This window comes from Rhopalosiphum padi, chromosome 2 (genome assembly GCF_020882245.1).
Source record: "Rhopalosiphum padi isolate XX-2018 chromosome 2, ASM2088224v1, whole genome shotgun sequence".
Classification (NCBI taxonomy): Eukaryota; Metazoa; Arthropoda; class Insecta; order Hemiptera; family Aphididae; genus Rhopalosiphum; species Rhopalosiphum padi.
In genome coordinates, this window is record NC_083598.1 from 37,798,428 (window position 1) to 37,814,433 (window position 16,006).

At 28.5% G+C, this 16,006-nt stretch overlaps 2 protein-coding genes across 2 annotated transcripts; both read left to right on the forward strand.

Moving 5' to 3' along the window:
• The first annotated feature begins 404 nt into the window (after positions 1-404).
• Positions 405-11,588, forward strand: LOC132920097 (histone-lysine N-methyltransferase EHMT2). The gene is made up of 16 exons (XM_060982172.1): positions 405-1,471; positions 2,669-3,617; positions 3,691-3,777; positions 4,133-4,422; positions 4,539-4,831; positions 5,854-5,921; positions 5,992-6,221; positions 6,316-6,479; positions 6,544-6,702; positions 6,779-7,057; positions 7,133-7,274; positions 7,340-7,451; positions 7,516-7,690; positions 7,779-7,857; positions 7,945-8,123; positions 9,075-11,588. Exons 2-16 carry the CDS (start codon positions 2,699-2,701, stop codon positions 10,177-10,179), a joined length of 4,281 nt encoding a protein of 1,426 aa, XP_060838155.1. The 5' UTR covers positions 405-1,471; positions 2,669-2,698; the 3' UTR covers positions 10,180-11,588.
• A 1,968-nt stretch (positions 11,589-13,556) lies between these two features.
• On the forward strand, positions 13,557-15,746 carry LOC132919483 (uncharacterized). The gene has a single exon (XM_060981134.1). The coding sequence runs from the start codon at positions 14,032-14,034 to the stop codon at positions 15,535-15,537; it is 1,506 nt and encodes a 501-aa protein (XP_060837117.1). The 5' UTR covers positions 13,557-14,031; the 3' UTR covers positions 15,538-15,746.
• The last annotated feature ends 260 nt before the right edge of the window (positions 15,747-16,006 follow it).

Consider the following 16,006-nt stretch of genomic DNA (forward strand, 5'->3'; position numbering starts at 1 on the left):
AGATTGTTAGGTAAACCGTAAAAGTATGTGTCTATATTTTTGATTGGAATGAGATTTAAAGAAGAATTTATATAAAATTTAATTTTTTTTTTTTAGATATAATTTAAATAGTATTAATGCTCTTCTGAAAATGAACGAAAATTTAGTGTTGTTACAGTGACCTATCTCATAAGTATTATTAATGATATAATAACTTGTAGTGTGCAATTTCGTGGTCGTGGTATTGGTATACAATTATAGAAATACAATGTGCATATTACTAATCATACATTTATACCATTTACCGGGCGGCGGCTGGCAGAGCGCAGCGCACGCGGCACACCGCCGCCGCGATGATGTGCGCACTCGAGCGAGTGATGGAAAGGCGACGAACGAAGGGAATCGTCATAAGGTTAACCAACCCGCGGTTTATGTCGTCTGTAGTCTGTATACGACCGACTATTAAGTGGTTCAACGGTGGCTGTTGGTAAATCGTTACGATATGATGTATTATTATATTGCTCGTTGCTCGTAACGGCTGACGACGACACATTAATTATAACACAATATAATATATTATTAATTGATACGAATGGCGCGCGTTGGATGACGCGATTACACAACAATTTACACCTACATCGCAGTGGTTCCAAAACGATCGAGGTACCAGCAGCTGCAATCACTGGCGCCCCGAGTCTCCGCGCGTTCTTCGGCGATCCGCGCAGTAGGATATCACCGCCGATCGGGACGGATTCTGCCCAATAGATGACGAGTGCTCGTCAGTCATCAGGCACGGCGACGACGAAAACGCTAAGATTTCGGTCATAATATTGTTATTGAGCACGGCGGAGGCATTCGCGTATTATTATTCTGCCGAAGACGTAGGTACTCTGCCGTGGCGGGACCGGTGAAAGTCCGCCGAAGGGGCAGGGAGGGGTCTCGGCCGTCCGACGACGACCGTAATACGTTGCGACGACCCACCGACGGCGTTGGCAGCGGGTGCGCGCCCACTTGTTATACCGCCACGCGGGCCGTTCAGTTCCGGCGAGCAGTCGCGCGAAAGCTCGGCAATAATAATTCACAGTGGTAAGTATATAGACGTATACATAGTGGTAGTGATATATAATTATACACATTATACGGAAAACACGGTACCGAGACCCGCCGAGGTTGGCAACAGTGCGGCCCGATATTACATGTACCGATCGGTGATCATGCGTGTTTTCGTTCACCGAAGAACATCTTCGCCGCCGCCGTTTGCGTCGTTACGTCTTTAGCGCCGCCGAAAGCGCTGCCCCCGCCGCGCTGTCCCGCACGCACCGCAGTCGTCCGCTGCTCTTCGGGCCGATTTCGCATCTCTCCGTCGAGCTTTTTCCGTGTTCCATGTCCACGGCACGTCCGAGCAAGTCCGCCGTGTAAGTTTCCTAGGCCACCGAAGCCAATCCACTGGGAAAGTTGGAGGTCTGGAAACCATGGACGCCTAAGAAGAACCGTAAGTGATTTGTTGTTGCTCTTCTTCTTGTTCTTTTTGTCCTTCTTGTTCTTTGTGCACTTCTTGTTCTTCTTGTTCTCCTTGTTTTTCTGTGTGCTCTTTTCGACGTGTACAGAGTAGCTGCTGGTGCCAAATGGACTGAATGGGATTTCGCCTTAATTAAATTTTTTATTATTATTTAACTTCACTGAAATTACCTGAATATGTTTTCATATCGGTCAAACATAAAACAGTCTTCTAAACACTGTTATAGTGATCACCACTTGTATCGTACACCTCTGTTTTCTTGTTGTTACTTATGACGCACCGATTAAACGTCTGCCATCAACCTGAACCACAAGTCGGTCATGTCTTTGTGTTCATATTATGATGTATATATTGTCAGTGCATAGTTTACAATTCTTGTATATAGGCTTTTCACAAGAAATTATTTAATCTTTATCTATCTGTTATTTAATTTACACAAGCAAAAGATAAGGATGACATTTTTGATAGTTAAGTCTTGACTGTATACCTACCTAGTCATTTCAGTGCTCAGTCACAATTTTTATTTCATCCGAATCAATTAAAATATGTACAAGGTTAGGTACAGGCAGATAAATGTAATTGTGTTCACTGGTACTATAAATCATTACTCAATTACTTGGTAATTTTTATCATTTTTAGAAGAATAAAAGTAATCAATTTATTTGTAATAAAATTTTTATGTTTAAATACCTACCTAGTTAGTTTTTATTTTTCATAAATTAGGCAATAAAGTTCAATAGAATATCCAATATAATCGATTCTTTAATTAGATTGTTTGAACAAATTATAACAAAACATTAATGTATTTTTATTATTAATCATATTTTGTTGTTTGATGTACATTTCTGGAAACAATTTAGCAAAATAGAACATTTTCCATTATTCTATTATTTTTTACTGAAATTTTAGGTACTTGCAAAAAGTTTTATAAGTTTATTTAAATGTTTGAAGTTTCCAATTCAATTGATCAGATCAGTACCTATCAAATGATAACATGCCTTTACTATGAATATTTTGCTGTTATCATCTATTTTATTTATGTAATTTAGTATTATTTAGTTATGTTTAAATATTTTTCAGAGTAGATAGTATTAAACATATCTTTTTGTTTATTCTTTATAGTTAATGACACCTAGATTAAGATACTTAACTAAAAATTTATTTTTTCAGAGATAACTTACAGTTACTGAATTTATAAACATGAACCACTTAAAAGATAGAAAGCCTAGTAGGCCAGACATTCAGGAGATATTATCTAGAATGAAAAGTCGATTCAGCAATGAAGGAGATTCAGATAATGATGACATGGCTAATGAAGAAAATATGGTGACAACAAGCGTAGTTGAAAGTACTATAAAAGAAGAATTTTCTGTAGCAAAAAGCCCTGATGATGAGATTGCAGAACTCATGCTCAAGTTAAATGGACAAGTAGACGAAGAGTTAGTAGCTAGTATCAGATCTAGAAAGAAAATGTATGAAAACCAGTCTGAAGTTGATAGTACGTCGACTACAAATAATTCTGATGAAACTGAACAAGAAAAACCTAGAATCATCTTGACGTTGAGGCCTAATGAAAATAAACCTGATTCTTATGTGAGTTCTAGTAATCTTACTGAATATAGTTCTAATAGCCCGAAAAGGAAAAAACAAGTTAACAATGTCACCCCTGAAGTTATACCTCTCAAAAGATCTTCAAGAAGGTCTAACAATGGTAATCAATCAGTGTTGAAATCTGCTATTGCTCGAAAAGAAAGAACGTTCAGTATTGATATGAATTCAAAAAAAAAATTACCTAAGAAAATAAAAATTGAGCATGAAGAAGTTACAAATGAAGTTAATGTTGTTCCCGTTAGTACAAAACAACCTCCAAATGAGAAAGAAAATAAGGATATTAAATATGTACCAATCAAAGAAGAAATAAATGAAGAAACTATTACAGATCATAAAAAAAAGAAAAAAAAGTTCTTTAGAGGTGGAAGGTATAATATTTTTAAAAAAAAAATTGTACAAAAAGAACGTCAAAAAATGAAGAAAGCTATTTGTAATCAAGTGAACTCTGATCTTACAAATTTTGATGTGGACTCATCAGAAACTAACTCAGAAAGACATTCTATTTCAGGTATACTATTTGGATTGAATTTCATTTTTATATGATATACCCTACCCACTATATTGAAATGTATTGTTTTTAGTTTGTAGCGATATAGGCACATTAATGTCTAGTGAAAGAAATGAACAGGATGATATGGATACTAGTATCTCAACCATTGATGCAGAAGGTATAATAAATTAATGACAAATTTAATTTAATTATAGATAAAAAATATATTTGTTAACTAAGGTAAACAGGGCATTTATTTGATGCTAATTTGCTTTGATTTTTTAGTAGTTATTTGTCAATTATATGTACAGTTTATAGTAAAATAAAACTTTGACCAGGCCTAGTCTTGGCTGATCTGGATTTATTGATATTTAATTAATTAATAATCTTATTTATAAATCGAAGATAGATACTTCTTAGGTCTATTGTGATTCATTTACTGTATAAAATCAAATTTAAATATTTAAAAATATTGTTTTTTTATTTGGTATTAATGTTATTTATATTTTATACTTGATACATTATTTTTACAGATAAAATGAATGACAGTGGTCTTGAAATACAAGAAATTCATTTATGTTTGTGTCAAGAAAATATTCAAGTAGTAATAGTTGATGAAGGAAAAATTACATGTAAAGCTCATGATTGTATGGATGGAAAGGTTTATGCATGTAAGAATTTAGCTTCTCACTTAGATGAATATGGCAACATGCCTATGTTGAGAGCAAATGTTGCTCTACCTTATGTCACATATTGTCAGCATCATATGAGGCGCTTTTTTTTACACCACAGTTGCCCACGTTGTGGACGGTTTTGCTCAGAGGTGAAGTATAATTTTTATTATTAATATATAAATATTATTTTTTATTTATATTTAATTTTAACAAAAATAGTTGAGATTTATATTAATTATGATTGTTTTTTTTACTTATTTTCTAGGGAATATTTATGATGTGCAAAAATAAACACTTTTTTCACATTGGTTGTCATCAAAATGATAGGGGTTGTCTACACTGTGGTGATCCTGATGTATATGATTTTGAACTGAAAAAAATTGTAATTCCATCTAAGAAACAAATCCAGCATAGAGAAGATTTTAAATCACATGTTACTGTTGAAGTGGGAAAAATAAAATTGAGTACTCTCAACTGTCCACCAGAAATTGATATACATGAATTTTCTAAATATTTGCAACAACTTAAGGATGAAATTGTTGATACCAAACGTACTAAGTAAGTTATTAAAAATAATTTTTATAATAGCAGTTATTAATTAGTAAGTGCAGTGGTTAATTGGCAGAGGAGGTATATTAACTGTGCATATTGTATATACTCACTAAATATATTATATTCTCTAAATATATGATAATCTGTTTATGTTATATTTTATAAATAAATAAATAAAAATACATATATGTGGGCATACGGCCATTTTACCTAACCCATTTTTCAATTACAAAACAAAATATTCTATAATTATTTGTAATTTTCAATTTTGTAATTTTTCTGAGTTTAAGTTTTCAAGAATAGAAAAAGCATTAAGTATTATGTGGCTCTTTTCCTTCCTTGTTTTTCATTGGGGTTTTATAGTTATTGTTTGAAAAATTACTACAATAAATAAATACAAAAGACCATCTTCAAAAATATTAAGTACTATTTTGTGATAACTGATAGATACAGATGATTGTCATAGTAAGACCTGCAAAGATAATAAATGTGTGAAGTGAGAAAAAATTTTTTGCCTTAATAAGGTTTTTATCATTGTAACTTACCTGCTTTAAAAATAGTAAATACCGACAAATATTTTTAGCATTACTTCACTGAGTAAGCGTTAATGTCAATATAATATGACTTGGATAGAATTAATAGTTTTCTTGAATAAGTATACTCGTTGATAATCAAATACTTAATAACATAATAATTAAATACATTTTATTTGTATTTATAATAACAATTTATAATTAATTTAAAAAAAATCTTTTACATTAGTCTAAATGGCAAACATAATATAACTATATAATTATTAGAAAGTTTACATTACTTTTAATTGGATAATATTTAACTGTGAATAATAATTAATAAATTGAAATAATATTTCAATCATTTAAATTGTGATTTAATTTATATTTATATATTTATATATGATATTATGTTTGTTGTTCATAAGAAGTAATTTATTTTTGTTTATATTCACTAGTTTTCTATTGTTATTTGAAATATTCATGTTTATTAAGTTTTGTAATTTAATTAAATAGGTATTCAGTTCAAGGACTTTATGAAGCTTGTGAATCAAATAATATAAAAAGGGTTTTATCAATTTTAGGTAATTTATTTTTAACATGAATAATAATTTTTTTTTTTAAGTTTTATTAATATAAATTGTTAAAATATAGAGGCGGAATGCAATCTTATGTTCACATTTCCTAGTAATCATAACCGAACGGCATTGCATGTTGCGTGTAGACAAGGAAACCTAATGATTGTATATATATTACTAAAAGCCGGCGTTGATCCAAACCGGGTTGATAACAAAATGAAATCCCCAATGAGGATGGCTGCTAAAAGTGGTCATAGCGATATCGTTCAATATCTCATCGACTTTAATGGTAGTCCTGAAATCAAAGTAAGAGGAAATACATAATTAATTTTTTTTTGAAATAAATAATAATCTTTTTTTTGTGTTGTTATTCATTAGTTGTTATTAAATATTGTTTTAGGATATACAGGGTATGACCTCACTTCATTTGGCTGCTAAGAATGGAAAGTTAGAATGTTGTAAAATTATACTAAATAATCAACCTTCTATGGTAAATTGGAAAGATAATGGGGGATGGACTCCTCTTGTATGGGCTTGTGAAAATAGTCATATTGATGTCGTGAAGTATAATAAATAAAATTTTATAATTTACCATATTGTTTTTTTATTAATTTTAACACATATTTAGGTTTTTTATTTCATTTATACCAAATACAAGGATATCAGATGATGAAAATAATGTTGCATTACATTGGGCAGCAATTTCTGGATGTCTTGAAGTTGTTCAGTGTTTGGTAGAGTATGATTCCGAAGTAAATATGCTCAATGAAGCTGGTGAAACTGCGTTGTAAGTATCTATTAGTACATTTATTTTATTTTCGTCTGATTTAACTGCATTACATTTTTTCGTTCATAATTTTTAGACATATCGCTGCTCGTAAAAATGCTGTAGACATAGTATCATTTCTATTAGATAAAGGTGCTATGGCTTGGCATAGAAACAAGGGGAAAAAAAGACCAATAGACCTCTGTCTTCCAAATTCAAAATGCTATAATATATTAAAAAATGTACTACCAGAACAACGTAAACCAGTTACTGTCATTCCACCTTTAAATACTGTTAAGTTAGAATATACTGAACTAGAACTTCAGAAGCCTCAAACACCTATTGCAGTGAAAACCACTCCAGTTCTTATTTCTGAGTAAATAAACTATTACTTTTTTTAATTATTTGTTAATACTTCTGTAATTATTTACTGTAATATATGTTTATACAGAGATATAACTCATGGTTGTGAAGATACTCCAATCAGGTGTGTGAATGAAATTGATGACGAAGTACCTGTTGAATTTACGTATATCAAAGAAAACTGTTACGATGTAGGAAACTATGTTGATTCTGCCATGTCTCATATAGCTGTGAGTTAATATTGTTGTTAAAATCAATTGTGAAATGATGTATAGTTAAAAAAATCCTATTTTAGAGCTGCAGTTGTGATGGTGCTTGTAATACAAATGATTGTAAATGTGTACAAGCTAACGGTGACTGTTTGTACGATGAAAATGGGCGATTGAATTCAGATTTTGATTATTTCAGTAACTATTTAACATAATCTATTAGATATTTAAAATTAACTTCAATACAATTTTTTTTTATCAGATCCAAGTGTTATATTATATGAGTGTAATTGGCGCTGTAGATGTCATAAACAACGATGTGGCAATAGAGTTATACAAAAAGGTATAAAAGTAAAATTGGAATTGTACAAGCATAAAGATATGGGTTGGGGAGTAAGAACACTACAACCAATATCTAGAGGGACGTTTGTGTGCGAGTATGTATACTAATTATTTGACTAAACAAAATTAGCATTTATCAATGTATTTCAATTGAAAAATATAATATATGTATTATGTTTTAAGGTATGTTGGTGAAATAATTACAGATCAAAAAGCAAATGATTTAAAAGAAGATTCTTATTTGTTTAATTTAGAGAATCCTGTAAGTTAAATATGAACTTAATAGTTAAAAACTTGTAATTTAATTTTTATCTTCGAAGAAAATAATTTTTTTTAAAATTCATTTTAGGGAGCTACTGAATTATATTGCATTGATGCCTATAACTATAGCAATGTGTCACGTTTTATTAATCATTCGTGTGATCCAAATCTAATGTCTGTTCGATCATTTATCAACCACCATGATAAAAGGTTTCCTAGAATAGCATTTTTTGCTGTCCAAGACATAAAAAAAAATGAACAATTAAGGTAATACCTAAAAAAAATATTTAATGTTGTAATTTATTAATATATACCAGGCATGTCAAACTTAAAGTATCAAAAAAAAAAAACAAGTTAATTGTTTGTTAGATATGATTTAAACTAAAAATAAATTCTAATTAATAATTTCTTCATGATATTTTAAATATTTAAATTTTCTTTTCTACTTCAGGTAAAATCTTGTTGGATAAAAGCCACTTTTAACACAGAATTTAAATAAACCTAACCTAACTTGGATCTAATAGGAGACTTTTTGCTATTAATTAATGAATGCAGTTGCTTACACATAGGCGCAACTAGAGCTCTATTTATGGTGAAGCTAAATTGATATCAGTGACTCATGAGGGTTTTGCCCCTAGACCACTAATATTGATTATTAACAATAACATAAAAACTTGGCGAGCTACTGACAAAACTGGCTGAGCTAAGCTAACCCAAGTTGCGCCTATGTGCTTACATTTAAATACTACTAAAAAAATGTATAAATTCTAAAAATTGATTTATATAATTTTATCTATAATACTAATGCAATATTACATATACATTTTACATAATATGTACTTAACCAAAATATAGCTCTGTCTTACTTAGTAATAATATAGTTACAAAATAATTATTATATAATATATTTATTTATTTATTCCAATGGCCACAAAAAAAAAAAAAAGAATTGTAGGTTGCACATTTGAAATAACTTAGTTTTTTTATACATAAAGTTTCCTTCACTTAGTCAACTAAAATTATTGATAATACAGAAATAGACGTTTTAACATTTGGAAATTAGTTAAAAATGTAAAATATATGGAGACTAAATTAAATACAGTATGATAAAGTTACATTGTTAGAACACTTATAACCATGAAAAAAAATAAATAATAAATAAATAAATAACCTGGTATAGACCATAAATTTATATATTTTTTTATTTTATCATTTTAGTTATGATTATGGTACCACTTTCTGGAAAGTGAAGGGTGGCTTGTTCACGTGTAAATGTAGTAAAGCTAACTGTAGTTTTTCTGATGAAACCATTGACAGTCTTCATATTGATTCAGATAATGAAGAGATAGAACCAGATGGAAATTCTGAAAAAAGTAAAACAGAAAAAAATGAACTTCCTGATGATAAACCATTAATTCAAGAAGTGCCCGAGACCAATAAGAGAGTTCGTAACACATTACGTCAAAGAACTAGATTATCTGCAGCTATTAATTTATTACAACAAAAAACAGACCGCTCAAGTCCGTCCAGTAGTGAAAGTTCATCAGTGACTGTAAGCAGTATTAAAAAAAATTATTCCAAAGAGCCTAACATAATATCCATGCCTAAAAATAAATTACTCGGGAAGACAAAAACTATTAATTTAAGTAGTACAGTGAAAAACAAAGAATCCCACACAAGTGAATCCAAACAGTTGTTAAAGGTAACTGATAAACGGTCATTGAAGGATAGTGGATCAAAATTGATACAAGATAAATTAAAACAAGTTGTTTTAAAAAAAAGTTTAGGCAACAAACTGTCAAATGGAAATTCTAGTCCATCAATAAGTAAAAAAATATTCATTGGGAGAAAATCATCAGTAGAAACTACTGAAAAAAGTAAAATTTGCAATGGTAATAAAGTGACCTCAGGATCAACAAAATTAGTCAATAATAAAGTTATTAAAAATTATGTATTAAGACGTAAAGTATTGAATCCTAGTAAGAAAAATATTGCTAATATGCTAACTGATGGTACTGCTTCAAATAATGTTAACAAATTTAGTAGATTGATTAACAATACTAAGGTTATTATCTCATCTAATACTTCAAGTAGTAATCTTAAAACAACTAGAGATTCAAAACATAGTGATCAGTTAATAGACTTTATTAAAACTGAACGAATTGGTGAAGAATCTAAAACCAAATCAAACATAGTTAATGGACAACATAAGCCTCCTGAGCGACCAAGAACATCTGTATCTGAGGAAGTCAAAGTAGAACCTAATGATGAGTTATATATTATAAATGGATGTAATGATGAAAGCTTTCCCCATACTGATTAAGATAGTTGGTCCTCAACGGGATTGCTAAAATGACTGTTACATAAATACATTTAAATAAATAATAAATTATTAAGGTTTGAAACTATAATGATACATCTTTAAGAGATTACTTAAGATTTATTAACATTTTTGGTGTTATTAAACTGTTAATCTCTATTTAATTTGTAACGTCAAAGTTAATTGTTATCAGAATTCAGAAAGTACCATTTTGATAGTGATAATTGTAATTGATGCAACATTATACCATAAGATCTTTTAAAATTAAAATCAAATTATTTTAATAATATTTAAATGACTGAGCATCCAACTTGATTTTATAAATTACTGATTGTTAAAAATAATTTATATTATCAATTTTTTTTTTTATTAACTTATATTAAGAATTTTGGAATTTCTTATATTTTAATATTAATAAAATAGTAGTTGTTCCAATTTGATAAAGCAAGAATTGAAACACAAGAGATTTGAAATACGTATATATGAAGTACCAATATTTCATAAAGTTGTATAAATTATTGTAAAATTAGTTCATTATGTAAATGACAAAAAAAATGTATATTTATATTATTCCATAAGTTTGTTTTGTATTTGTGGATGGAATGCAACTCTAGTCATTTGGTCTTCCTAATTTAGTTAAATTAATATAATGGAATTTTAAATTTTTGATGTATAATTGTTTATTTTTAAGTTTTTTAGTATTGTACCATATTAGTTTTGACATTGATTGTTTTATTACTTATTTGTAAATATAATATTAAGTCTTTAAAAATTGTATCCTTTTCTTAAAATGTGTAATATTTTGTTTTTAAAATATTTGATATAATTGTATAATGTTTTATCTTAATTTTTGAAGTGTTCATTAGATAGTTTACTTAAGTATATTGTTGTCATATTTTCTTTTAAAACATAACCAATGATATTTATACATTTTTTCATTGTGTTAGTTTGTTATGTAGACAATAGCTGATAACAGTTGATTGTTGATTTTGATTACTTTTAAGTTTATTGTTGTTGTAGTTGTAATAGCTACTTTTTTGTTGATTTCATTATTGCAGAAAAAAAATCATTAACTCATGTCTGGTCATCTTTTTTCTTTTAATGTATTCTTATTAATGTCAATTTTTAGCCAAATAATGAACTTTTTTAGTATAATAATAATAATAAATGTTTTGATAGTAACTTTTTAAAATAAACTGACTATTTGTATTAATTTAAATCAACATATATTTATAATGTATTTGACAACAATGATATTATATATTTTAAATTATAAAAATTGCAATTACTACCAATATTATTATTTATTATTTATGATCAATTAACCTATATTATGTCAGTGAGAGCTATCATACAACCGATTATGTGGATATGGGAATTTATAGATGTAAAATATAATATTATTAAGTTAATGGTTTTTTGTATTCTAACAAAAGCAGTAGGTAGAAACAAGAATATCTGACTTTTAGATGATCTAAGATCTGACTTTAAGGTCTTCTTGACCTAATGTATTCATACTATTTAAGATTTAAATAATAAGAAAATAAATGTATGATTTAATAAAACTATGTGATTGTAGTTTAAAAAAAAATAACTACACCAACAGTTTTGAAATCATCAAGCCAATATTGATTCATTTAAATAATAATTTACTTGATATAAATCTTGTGAAAAATTTTTTTCTTAATGTTAGTAGAATAAATTAAAAAATCATCACTACCTATACATTATTTTCAAAGTTACCTATTGATGTTTTTTCGTTAGGCATACTTAGGACTAACTTGGAACACTATAGTCTTTAATTGCTCAGTTTTTCTACTTATTGTAATTGTGTTACTTATCGTTAGATAAAAGACATAAGTAGGCGTATACGTTTGACTTAGTAGTAAATAAATAAAATTTCATGCGAGTTGAATATTTGAAATTAAAATTTATAGAATTGTATTTTAACATGTACGATGTAGGTACTTAAAGTTATATTTTTACTTAAGTATAACAGATATTCTATTTTATTGATACAACTTTTATGTCAAGATATGTAATATAAATCATTTTTCCTCATGTTGTTTGCCCCAATGATAGCTAAAAAAGACTCAAATTGAAAATAATACTTTAAAATCAAAAATTATACACCTAGGTATTATATGGGCATACAAGCTTAAACCAATGTACACATTAAATTAGAGATCAGGAGGAAACTTGATATGAATATTATTATTGGCCCAATGCCCTCATATTTTTTAAGCTTTTAAATTTGGGACACTTAATAATATTCTAACCTTTAAATTTGGTAACAGGTCTAATTATTCTAATTTTAGAAACAACAAAGAATAAACAGGATTATTTTTATACATACAATTTACTGTTGAGCGCTAGTTAGACGTAGACACTAGACAGCATATTATTATGGTAGTATTATGATGACCTCTTAAGAATTTGATATGCCTACTTTAACCAAATACAGTAAAAAATAAAAATGTGTATTACCTACGGAAATTTGGCCAAATCTACTTTAGTAAAATTGTTGATTTCGAATTGTATTTACAACATCTTTGATAAAACAATTTTAAATTGTTGTCCCTTATTTAGCTTATTCACATGTAATTACACAAGATAGTTTTGAGTTTTCGACATAAAATGTATGATTTATTAGGCATATATTAAGTATACCCATACAAATACAAAAATTATAAGTCAAAATCTTAATTTTAATTTTAAATAGTAGGCATCTATGAAAGCTTAAAACTAAAACTAAATTAAAAGTACCTATTTGATCAAAATTGATAGCAAAATAAATTATAGGAGAGGAGGCCCTGATTTACGCATGTCCAAGTGATTCACAAACACTAAGCTCCCAAATTCTTAGGGCCTTCTTCGGTCTTCCCGTTTGTACCAAAAATAAAATGCACGAATTGTAGTAGGCGGTGAACGTTTTTTTTCTGCACTTACCTAAACGTATTAAAACTCGCATGCACTCGTCTATAACTCAAGAAAATTGGATTAATTATCATTACTGGCATTAACCAAGATATTACCGAACAAATAAAATTTGATAATGTAATTGCAGAATTTGCAAAAAAAACCTAGAAAAAATGTGTATTGTAGGTAATTACTAATTTGTAACGTAGGTAATATAAGTTATAAATAACTTAAAGTTATATGCAAGTTAATATATTACTAATAAGTAACTAATAAGTAATACATTTATATTTAATAAATTATGTACATAGCTGTAATATTCGTATAGAATAATAAGCACTCATAACGTGATTAACATGGTCTATTTATTGAACAGTAATAAGTAGAGGTCGGAATAATATTCTTTTGCATATTTTTTTTGAGTCTATGCAGTTAAATTTCGGTTTGAAATCTATAAAAATTATGAATCATATAATTCAATGGCAAAAGTTTTTTTTGCATATTTGAGAATATTTTAAGATGAAAGAATATTTCGTATAATAAAGAATATTAGAGAATATTTCGATTAATCTTTTGGGATTTGGATATTTTTTGTTGTAAGGACGAAAATTATATATAATATTAAATAAGTGTTTAGTCTGTTGTTATTGAGATGACTATAAATGGAATAATGATTACGACGCTCAATAAGTCACGTAGGCTAAAAATGAATTGGAAAAAACACTTCAAAAATAGCTCCAAACGTTCGTTTATGACATTAAGTAACGAGTTCATAGAATAGATATACAAAGTTCATATTGTATAACATAATATTATACGCGAGTGTAGTTCATTTAGTTGATATCCCATCAGTCTATGGTTTAATGCCGCGCGTCGTCTATACGTAATATTGTCATACTGGGTGTAATTTATTTGTCCTGTTAAATTATTTTCAATATGCCGAAAATCCCATCAAGTAAATTAAAAAATTTAATTGCACAGTGGATACTACCATTAAATAAAAACAATGTCATTTTTACAACTGATGGTGCTACTCTTTTTTGTCAACTGTGTAACAAACACATACCATGCATTAAAAAGTCTCAGATTACACAACACGTACACACATCTTTACACCAAGAAGCTCTAAACCGTAAGTTAAATACTTCAAAACAATTATTTTTATCGGAATCTACTTCTAAAAAAAATGTAAATGAATTCTATGAAGACTTATGTTTGAGTTTTATTTCTGCTAATATACCGTGGTATAAACTACAAAATCCACAATTCCGTGCATTTTTAGAAAAATATATTGGCAAACATATACCCGATGAAAGTTTGTTACGTAAAAATTATCTTCCACATTGTTATGATAAGACTTTATCCAATATAAAAAATGAAATTGGGGAAAATAACATTTGGATTGCGGTTGATGAGACGACAGATATAAATGGTCGTTATGTGGCAAATTTATTGGTTGGTATATTAAAGTCAAATCATCCGACTCGTTCTTTTCTTTTAACATGTAAAGTTCTAGAAAAAACTAACCATTCTACAGTGGCTCGATTTGTGAATGATGGGTTAAAATTACTATGGCCCTTGGGCGGAAATGATGAAAAAGTGTTGTTGATGCTCTCAGATGCTGCACCATATATGGTGAAAACTGGACAGTCATTAAAAGTATTTTATCCCAATTTAATTCACGTGACATGCGCAGCTCATATGCTTAATAGGGTAGCAGAAAAGGTTAGAGAAATGTATCCAGACGTAAATTCATTAATTAATAACATAAAAAAAGTATTTTTAAAAGCTCCGTACCATGTTCAAGTGTATAAAGAACTGTTACCTGATATTCCGTTACCCCCCGAACCGGTATTAACAAGATGGGGAACATGGTTGGAAGCTGCTGTTTTTAACTGTGATCATTTCCAAGGTTTAAAAAAAGTTATTGAAGAATTAAGTAAACAAAAATCTCCTAGTCAGTCTATACTTAAATGTAAATCAGTTCTTGAATTAAAAACTGTAGAAAATGAATTAATATTTATTAAGACCCATTTTCTTATGCTTATAACAGCCATAAAAAATTTAGAAAAGTCAAATGTGACTCTTGTTGATTCGATAAATCTTATTGAAAGTACAATTGTTAAACTTCAACAAATACCTGGAGAAAATGGAGAAAAAATAAAAATAAAAATTGAACAACTTCAACAAAAAAATCAGGGACTCACAATTTTAAAGAACGTAGCAAAAATGTTGAAAGGAAATAATGAAATACAATTTGTAGATAATTTTTCACCTACTATGGTAACTGATTTGCAGTATGCTCCTGTGACTTCAGTTGATGTTGAACGTTCGTTCAGTACATATAAAAACATTTTAACAGATCGTCGTACGAAAATGACGCCAGAACACATGGAACAGAATATAGTTGTTAACTGTTTCCAAAAAGGAGAATTGTCTTAAATAAAATATATCATTTATATAACTTTATCATGTTAATAAAATGTTAAGTTAAAGTATTTTTTAAAGCTAAATTATAATGTATTGTTTATTTAATTAAAAATATATTATACATTTATATATATATATTTCATTTAATATATATAATTATACCAAGAATTACCTTTTTTTTAAAATATAAAAGCATATTTTGAATTTAGGAGAATATATTACTTTAAAAACATATTTTTTGTATATTTAACTACAATTATTAAAGAATATTAGAAGAATATTATCAAATTTTTAGGAGAATATTAGCATCTTATTTTGGCTATTTTAAGAGAATATTATTCCGACCTCTAGTAATAAGACATGGTAGGTAGTTCGAGACACAACTTCGCAACGAACACTAACTGTAAACTGATACGTTATAATAAAATTAATATAAATTCACCTGGGTCGGCGCGATACATACCACTATCGATAAGCGATA